The sequence below is a fragment of the Aristolochia californica genome, unplaced genomic scaffold (genome assembly GCF_029961685.1).
Source record: "Aristolochia californica isolate CCGP_79_NKW_82.1479 unplaced genomic scaffold, dmAriCali1.0.hap1 SCAF_8, whole genome shotgun sequence".
NCBI lineage: Eukaryota > Viridiplantae > Streptophyta > Magnoliopsida > Piperales > Aristolochiaceae > Aristolochia > Aristolochia californica.
The window spans coordinates 30,417,495-30,426,705 of record NW_027182279.1 but is presented as its reverse complement, the minus strand read 5'-3'; the positions used below and the strand labels follow the sequence as shown (position 1 = coordinate 30,426,705).

At 41.0% G+C, this 9,211-nt stretch overlaps 1 protein-coding gene across 1 annotated transcript; it reads right to left on the bottom strand.

Annotated features, from left to right (window-relative positions):
• Positions 1–1,244, bottom strand: LOC137938396 (pentatricopeptide repeat-containing protein At2g34400-like). The gene is made up of 2 exons (XM_068783364.1): positions 509–1,244; positions 1–428 (listed from the first exon to the last, which is right to left on the bottom strand). Exons 1-2 carry the CDS (start codon positions 1,242–1,244, stop codon positions 1–3), a joined length of 1,164 nt encoding a protein of 387 aa, XP_068639465.1.
• Between the last annotated feature and the right edge of the window lie 7,967 nt (positions 1,245–9,211).

Below are 9,211 nucleotides of genomic sequence, written 5' to 3'. Positions count from 1 at the left end.
CTATTGAGTCCATAGCATTACTCCCCCCTGAAGAAAGAGCTTGTTCTCAAGTTCGAAGATAGGGTAAGCTTGGTGGAGCGTCTCCATGTCCTCCCCTGGGCCAGTCGTGTCATCTGTGGCATTTGTTGGGAGATTTTGTTCCTCTTCTTGTTTGATGTTGGGAATATTATGATGTTGCTCGTCTACAGAAAGTTGGTTGATGTCGTCTTGCACTACTTGGGAAAACCATTTTTCACACACTTCCATGCTTGTTGGACTATGTGCTCCATCCAAAATGAAAATGAGACCTCCAAATTTACAACTACCCTCACTTTGTGTAGTAGCATGTGGGTCAAGATTAGCCATGCACCAAAAGTGTGCGAACTTGGGACTGATGTCAGATATAGTCAACATTTCATTAAAACACTTGTGGCCCTCTGATATTAATCCTGCATGAATATAAGCATAGAACAGACCAATAAAGGTAATTTCCTTGGTCAACACATTTTCTTTGATGTTGCCTTGGCACCCATTTCGTTATTGGAACTTTGTCCCACCATTGCCGCAAGATATCCATGAATACAGTGTCCGAACATCATTGTATTCCAACAATTTAAATTTCTCTGTGAGATTTGGTAAAAAACTCTTCTAGTATCATCCACCTGAAGTACCTTGACAAGCATGTCATGAAACTGGTTACCAACATCATACACCCTACATACCAGTGGTTGGGCAGTTTCAAATTGACACACAAATCCAATTTTTGAAATCCAAATAGGATTCAATTGATTCGTAATTACTTCTGTCCACCCCAGTTCTTCCAGTGTAGCATATCTTTTCTTTGCGTAAACTATTGCCCAAGGATCCCCCAATTTCCAGTGACCATTAGTGAGTGCATTCCATGCTAGTAAAACTTTTTGGTCCATTCTATCAAGTACATAATGAACAATCTTGATTTCTCCACATTTGGCATCCATGTAAATAAGACATGTTACAACAAACACCTCATATAACAAACCAGTCCATATAGTTCTTCCAGGAATTACCATTCCTTGTCGCATAGATCCTAAATGGGATAAAGCAGGGAGAAGGCTTATAATAGTACCCTGATCTACTAGTATGCCTTCAGACTTACCCAAAACATGGAAAAGCTTAATTGCCCCATCAGCAAGCCCATTCTTTGCAAAACCATTGAGGATAGTGTTCCATGACATCACATCTTTTCTGCAGAATCCAGCTCTCATGGTGTGCCAAAGTACCCACATCTCGAAAGGGCATTTCATCAATTGTTTGGTAAGCACCAGGAATATCCCCGAACTTGGAATACATATGCATCAAAGAAGTAACCACAAACACATCTCCACACATTTCATAATCATCCAAAATAGCATTCCCACAACCCCCACCTGGTCGAAGAATTTCAACGAATAAGTGTCCTAGTGGACGCTACTTCTCCGCAGGCTAAATACATGTGACCCAAAAAATCCCCATCGCAAATTTTTAACACTAGAGCCTGAACTCCTTCCAAATCACCAGTGGAAGCCAATATATCAGCAAGCAACACATAACGTTCAAGCTTATGCGAGTAACCTTTCTGGTTCTCAGCCCAACTGAACACCCTCAACACTATTGTAGAGTTTTTTCTTACAAAGTCTAGGGACTTGAGAATGGACAAGACAAAATTTGGAGAAAATCGGTTTTGAAACTTGCCACAAAATTCAGTCAAGTTGGTTTCCAACTTGGAGGCCGAGAGCGAGAGTGAGAGGCTGTAACGCGATGGTCACAATTTCAGATCGAAACCAACTAGTCTAGACTTATCATCTTCCACCAAAGCAACTATTTCCACTCCAAAATCAAAATCTCAAGATTTTTATGCCCCCTGATGAAGTAGAGCCTGATCTGTTGCCAAAGGCAAACAACTGCAACATGGGGCTTCTCCGCTCGGAAATTTTCTGTCTCCAATTCTAGGAGAAGTTTAGGTTGCCTTGAACAGGGGAGATTTGAGGTCGAACCAAAATTTGGCTGTTCTGACGCGATTTGAGGTCAAATGATGGGCAGCAACTGTTCATCTTCCGAAGCGGTGACCTTCCCCTCTAAGGCCTTATAGCGATGCTTCTCAATTTTGGCCAATCTCAAGTCTTCCACCCTTCAATCTAGGGGTGGATTTCTTCCAAACATCATACCCCACATCCCATTGATTTTTTGGTCATTTCTTTTCATTCGTTCCTCACTTTTTGCCCGCATTGCTGCATTTTCTACCCTCATTGCTGCAAATCGCACTTCTCTAGATTTTGCTTCGAAGCTTGTAACTCTTGGACGAATCACCCATGTTCAAGCTCTTATACCAAGTTGTTACGGTTCCGGATCTCACATGATGATTCACAGGGGGAGAAGATGAAAGACAAAGAAAATCAAGTCGAAGGGAAGCTTGAGGCCCTAGGTTCGTTGAGGAGAACGCACACCCCGGGGCTCATTTAGGAGAACTCAAAAATCCTTTGTTTAACCTAAAATAAAGACTTCCCTTTCCCATTCCTTTCACCCCTTAAGTACAGTTCAAGAGTACAAAATTATAGATATGCCCCTCCTTGACATTCAACTTGAAAAGTAAATAAACTTAATGACTTAACTTAATAACTGAGTAACTTAATGACTAACTGACTCAGCCAAAGTGATTGACACAATCACGTCGCCTCTGAATGACTCAAGCTACTATTGAATCCATAACAGATTTTACTCTCACTTATATTATGACAGTTGGACCTCTTGGAAGAAACCACTAGCTTGAGGGGGAGTGTTGGAAAATATGGTGGACTTCCATTTTATACAGAAGATCCCATACAACATTTGCAGCAAGTTGGGCTTTCATTATGTTTTATCAGCCCCAACATGAGGGGGAGTGTTGGAAGATGGGCCCAAACCCACATGTCCAAGGAAGGCCCACACATCCAAGAGATGTGGAAGATGGGCTCAAGGCCTGTAGACCAAGGAGAAGGCCCACAAGCCCATACAATGATGGTAAATAAAGAGTCATCTCATAGAGATGACACTGATATAATTAGTTTAAGTACCAGGGGCATAATTATAATATTGTGGGATTATTAATCTATAAGTTGAGCTTCAAGGGAAGGGTTAGGATACAAGTCCATAACCTCTTCTTCCTCATGTTTTCTCCAATATGTCATCTCTCCTTTTCTCCATGAGCTAAATCTATGGAGTCCTAAAAATCAACATCAATAAACTGATGAAAACCAAAAAATTCTTCTAGCTTGTTTCCATCTAGAAGGAGATATGTGTGTTGGTTCCAAGAGAACAACCACACCAGCCCTCTTATCACTTGGCATGTGTTTGTACAAGATCTATGCATATGATTTGGGCCAACCAATATCGAGATTTTGATTCTCTTCTCATAAAGCTCAAGCAAAGTGGCTCCATCAAAGAGTACCAAACAAAGTTTGAATGCATAGTCAACTGAGTCCATTGGCTCAAGTTGGTAGCTTCATTGGAGGCCTTAAAGAAGAAATACCAAGTGAGGTAAGGTTATACCATTCTAGAATCCCTATTGGAAAAATTTACTAAGCTCACATACAAGAAGAAAAATTACCCCTCCTATGTTTCAAACTTAAGTGTTCTGTTATGGACTCAATAGTAGGCCGAGTCATTCAGAGGTGTCGTGGCAGAGTCATTTAGTTATTCAATTAATTGCATTTTTCAATTTGCTTTTACTTCATTTTTATTTCAATTGAAGAGTTATTATGCCATAAGGGAATTATTTTAATTCTTTCTCTTGAACTCTTGTTGGCGCCAAACCTACTTAGGGGGGAACGAGGAATGGGAAAAGACAATTCTGATTTTAGCCTAAATAGGGATCTAGAGTTCTCCTCAATGAGCTCTAGGGTTGGAGTTATCCTCAGCGAACTCAAATATCCAAGTTCCCTTTTGAATTTTACTTTCTTCTCTTTTCCATTTTCCAAAACCAAGAGTGACCTTAGCCGTGCTGAACCCGTCCCCAGAACTCTGGATTACCCTTTCTAGCGTCGTGTTACAAGATCCATGACCCGGGACCATAACAACTTGTTATTAGAGCAGGGTAACATGGGTGATATGTCCAGCAATGAAGAGTTGAGAGCCATGGTCAGAGAGATGCAGGACGCAAAGGCCGAACAAGAGGTGAGAATGACAAATTTTGGCCAACAACTAGAACAAATTCCAAGTATTATCCTACAAATGGAGATACTCTTAGGTATGGTTTCAAATCTTTTGGCTGCAAGAAACCCAACCCCAGACCCAAGGGGGGGAGGACAACTCGCACAGTAGAAGGGGGGAGAAGCATGCAAGGCGCATTGGTGTCCATGCACAACAGGGTGGAGGTACAGTACCCAGGTATACAAAATTGGTTTTTCCCACTTTTACTGGACTAGACAACCCCTTAATTCGCTTGCATAGATGTGAGAATTTTTTTTTAATCAAGGGACACCTGAATTTGATAAGGTGGGACTGGCCACCTTCCACATGCTTGTTGAAGGGCAGTTATGGTTTCATCAAGTAGAATCTGAGAGATTGGTGCTAGATTGGGAGGAATTTAAAGAGTTATGTACTATAAGATTGAGCCCTCCAACACACAGCAACCCGTTGGGGGATTTGGTCCTATTAAGACAAACCGAATCCATGGACCATTATCATAAACAATTCCAAGAAAAATTGGCTCAAGCAAGCAGGAAGGTTAGAGTCGACCAGCAGGTAAATTTGTTTACAGCAGGCCTTAATGAGTCTTTGAAGTTAGAGGTGGAACTCCATGCACCTGCTGATTTGGCATGAGCAATGGATTTAGCTCAAGCACTGGATGCAAGATAGAAAGTTCAAAGTTGGATGACTGGTTGACAAGGAGGAGGAACTACTCACCTTAGGTGACCTTGCCAACAATGCAGCCACCCAAAAATACAGTGACTAATACTATGGCAGCAGATAAAAGGACAAACCACCATTGAAATATATAAAAAAATTATCTGGTTTAGAAATGGCTAACCGCAGGGCAAAAAACCTATGTTATAACTGTAATGAACCTTACAGAGCAGGCAACCAATGTAAAAGATTGTTCTGGTCGGAGTTAGATGCATTGGGATAAGAAGAACCGAATGAAGGTCCTCAAGAGGAGGACGAACCAGAAATTTCTTTGAATGCAATAATTACTAGACAGAAGTCAGCCAAAAGTATGCAAGTACGGGCAAGGGTTCTAGACAAGGAACTTGTGGGGTTAGTGGACTCTGGAAGTACCCACAATTTCTTATGCTAAATAGCTGCTAAACATCTTCAACTTGCGATCCAGCCTCACCCAATTGCCATGGTTTTAGTTCCCAATGGTGAGAAAATCCCTAGCTATGGGGTCAACAAGGCAGTAAAGTTTTCAATTGGTAACACTCATTTTACCACTGAATTTTTTGTCATACTATTAGCTGGATTTTATATGGTACTTGGAATCAAATGGTTGCAAACCTTGGGCCCAATTTTGTGGGATTTCTCTGTTATAACAATGATTTTTGTGTCGGAAGGAAGCCAAGTAATGATAAAGGGCAGTCAAGCTGAAGTGGCACATCATATCCACCTACTACACAAATAGGAACCATCAGACAGCACGTTAGAAAAGTGACTGGAAGAGTTCATAGACTTGTTTCAGGAGCTTTCAGGGCTGCCTCCATTGAGGCACTGTGATCATATAATTTGTTTAAAATCTGGATCAGATGTGGTGGTTATTAGACCATATAGGTATCCACACCTTCAGAAAGATGAAATAGAATGGCAGAGCCAAGCCTTGCTGGAATAGGGCCTTATTTGCAACAATTGTTCCCCATTCTCTTCACCAGTCCTTCTATTTAAGAAACATGATGGCACATGGAGATTTTGTGTGGACTACAAGGAGCTAAATGTAAAAATAGTTAAAGACAAGTTTCCCATACAAGTAGTGGATAAGCTATTGGATGAATTGCATGGTTTTCAAATTTTTACCAAGTTAGATTTATGATCGGGTTATCATCAAGTTAGAATGCATCCTTTCGATATTGAGAAAACAGCATTCATACTCACCAAGGACATTTTGAGTTCGTGGTGATGCCACTCGGGTTATCCAATGCACCTTCCACATTTCAAGCTTTGATGAATGAGGTGTTCCATGGCTATCTCCAAAAGTTTGTGTTAGTCTTCTTTGGTGATATTTTGATTTACAACATATCAAGGGACAAGCATTTGGAAGACTTACAACTTGTTTTCCAACTTCTCCGAGCATATCACCTCTACTTGAAATGCTCTAAATATTCATTTGGGGTACCCCAAGTTCTTGGCCACATAATCTCAGTAAAGGGTGTAACAGTGGACCTAGAAAAAATTACAGTAGTCACCAATTGGCCACAACCGCACAACATTTCAGCCATAAGAGGATTTTTGGGGTTAGTGGGATATTATCGGAAGTTCATAAAAAATTTATGGAACGCTGGCCATTCCCTTGACCAGTCTTCTCAAATGCAATGCCTTCAATTGGAGCGATGCGGCTATAGACTCTTTCAATGCACTCAAATAGGCTTGAGCTTCCACCCCAGTCCTGCAATTGCAAGACTTTGAGGCCTTATTTTTGGTTGAGTGTGACGCTTCCGAGGGAGGTATTGGGGCAATTCTACAACAAACTCAGCATCCCATTGCATAATTGGCCGCAAATTAGTGGCACATCACCAGAAGTTACCCGCTTGTTAATGAGAGCTAATTGTTTGGCCAAGGCTGTTCAACATTGGTGGCCATACTTGCGGGGACGCACCTTCCTCATCCACACTGATCATTACAGCCTCAAAATTTTTACTGGAGCGATGCATCTCTACTTCTCTATAGCGGCATTAGAATAGAAAATTAATGGGATTTGACTTTATGATGAAACATAAGTCGGGCAAATAGAATAAGGTGGTTGTTGCCTTATCCCGTCGTCTGGACGAACAACACCAATTATATGCGATTAGTTAGCCAAAGTCTCTCCTGTTAGACTCCATTAAAGAGGACCATTAGACTACTCTAGCACTCCAAGAATTGTCTCATAAGATTACGGCAAGGACAATGGACTCCTAGTGGGATATCTAGGACAACATTATAATGTATGACAATTGTATCTATTTACAACACTCCTTTTCCTTGATTGTAGTAATTTTATCCACTTATCATGATAGCACTCATGAGGGTGTTCAAAAGACGTTGCATCGAATTAGAGCAAATTTTTCTTGCATTGGATTAGGGCCAATTTTTTCTTGTAGATTACGTGACCTCGTGTCATGTATGCCAATGTGACAAGGCTGAACATTTATCACCAGTTGGCATCCTTCAACCACTAATCCTTCCCACACAGGTTTGGGTTGATCTTTCCATGGACTTCATTGATGGCCTCCCCAAAACTTATGGAAAATCCATCCTATTTGTGGTGGTTGAAAAATTTTCAAAGTACTCTCACTTTATTCCATTGGCTCATCGTTGTACGGCTTCCAGAGTAGCTCAAGTGTTTTTAGAAAATATTGTTTGTTTGCACGACATTCCGAAGTCTATCATGAGTGATCATGATGCAGTCTTTACCTGCCATTTTTGGAGAGAGCTTTTCCAATTATGCGGTACCAAACTCAAATTTTCATCTTCTTTTCAACCTCAATCCAATGGCCACCCTGAGGTTGTTAACCGTATGGTGGAAACGTATTTACTGTGCTTTGTGGGTGACCGCCCTAAATGATGGTTCGAATGGCTTCCATGGGCAGAATATTGCTACAATACATCTTTTCATACAACTTTGCAAGTTACCCTTTTCAAGGTTCTCTATGGCAGGGATCTTCTACGGTTTTTTTCATATATTTGGCTCCACCAGAGTTGAATCTCTTGACTAGGCATTGCTGGACCATGATCAAGTACTCCAAGATGCTACCCAACATCTCAAGAAAGCTTAGGCTCGGATGAAGGAATACTATGACAAGGGGCACAAAGATGTTACATACAACCCAGGTGATTATGTGGGGCTCCGCCTCCAACCTACCATCAACATTCCATTGCTGGCCCCTGCCACAAGCTATCACCCAAAATTTTTGGGCCCTTCTCGGTTATCCAGGGCATCGGCCAAGTGGCTTACCAGCTTCAGCTTCCACCACACTCTCAGCTTCATAATGTCTTTCATGTGTCACTCCTCAAACCATTCAATGGTACCAATCCACCTCCGTTCTTACCTCCAGTGATAGAGGGGCATGTTATCCTCTCTCCAGCCACAATTTTGCAAGCCTGACAAATTCATAATAGGTGGGAGGTTCTCATCCAGTGGGCTAACACGTATGAAGCATCTACAACATGGGAAGATCTGGAGACATTCCGCCAAGCCTACCCTACCTTTGAGCATGAGGACAAGTTCTTTCTCCAAGGGGAGTGATGTTATGGACTCAATAGCAAGCTGAGTCATTCAGAGGAGCCGCGGCTGAGCCATTTAGTTATTCAGTTAATTGCTTTTCTTTCAATTTGTTTTTACTTCATTTTTATTTCAATTGAAGAATTAGTATGTTGTAGGGACATTATTGTAATTATTTTTCTTGAACTCTTGTTGGCACAAATCCTACTTAAGGGGGAAAGAGGAATGGGAAAAGACAAGTCTGATTTTAACCTAAATTGGGATTTGGAGTTCTCCTCAATGAGCTCTAGGGTTGGAGTTCTCCTCAACTAACCCAAAGGTCTAGATTCCCCTACGAATCTGATTTTCTTCTCTTTTCTTCTTTCTCTTTTCCATTTTCCAAAACCAATAGTGACTTTAGCAGTGCAGAACTCATCCCCAAAACTCTAGATTACCCTTTCTAGTGCCATGTTACAAGATCCATGACCCAGGACCATAACAGTTTCTCAAATTACTTAAGTTGAGATCAGTCGGTTAAGAGATTCCTTATAACTAGAGATCTCTTAGGACATTTGGCTAAACCAGCTCCACCCATAGATGAAGTTGATAATTTCTATATTAAATGGCTCAAGAATGACACAATTGTCATTAGTTGGCTAATTGACAACAAGGAGGAAACTATATGATGTATTTAATAACATGTTTACTACTAAATAAGGAGAAAACTTGCATGATTTCTTGGCTAGGTTTAGAGGGCTGATTAATGAGTGGGAAATTTTCTCAAACCTAGTCCATTGATATATCGGTTCAAGAAAAGCAATGGGAGGCCTTAGCAGTTGCTATTTATTT

Bases quoted from the DNA above. Each gene is read 5' to 3' on its own strand.
- LOC137938396 (XM_068783364.1), bottom strand. From the start codon at position 1,244: ATGTGGGTACTTTGGCACACCATGAGAGCTGGATTCTGCAGAAAAGAT. The intron at 429-508 runs GTGCCAAGGCAA...ATATTCATGCAG, and splicing joins AAGTTCCAATAACGAAATGG to GATTAATATCAGAGGGCCAC.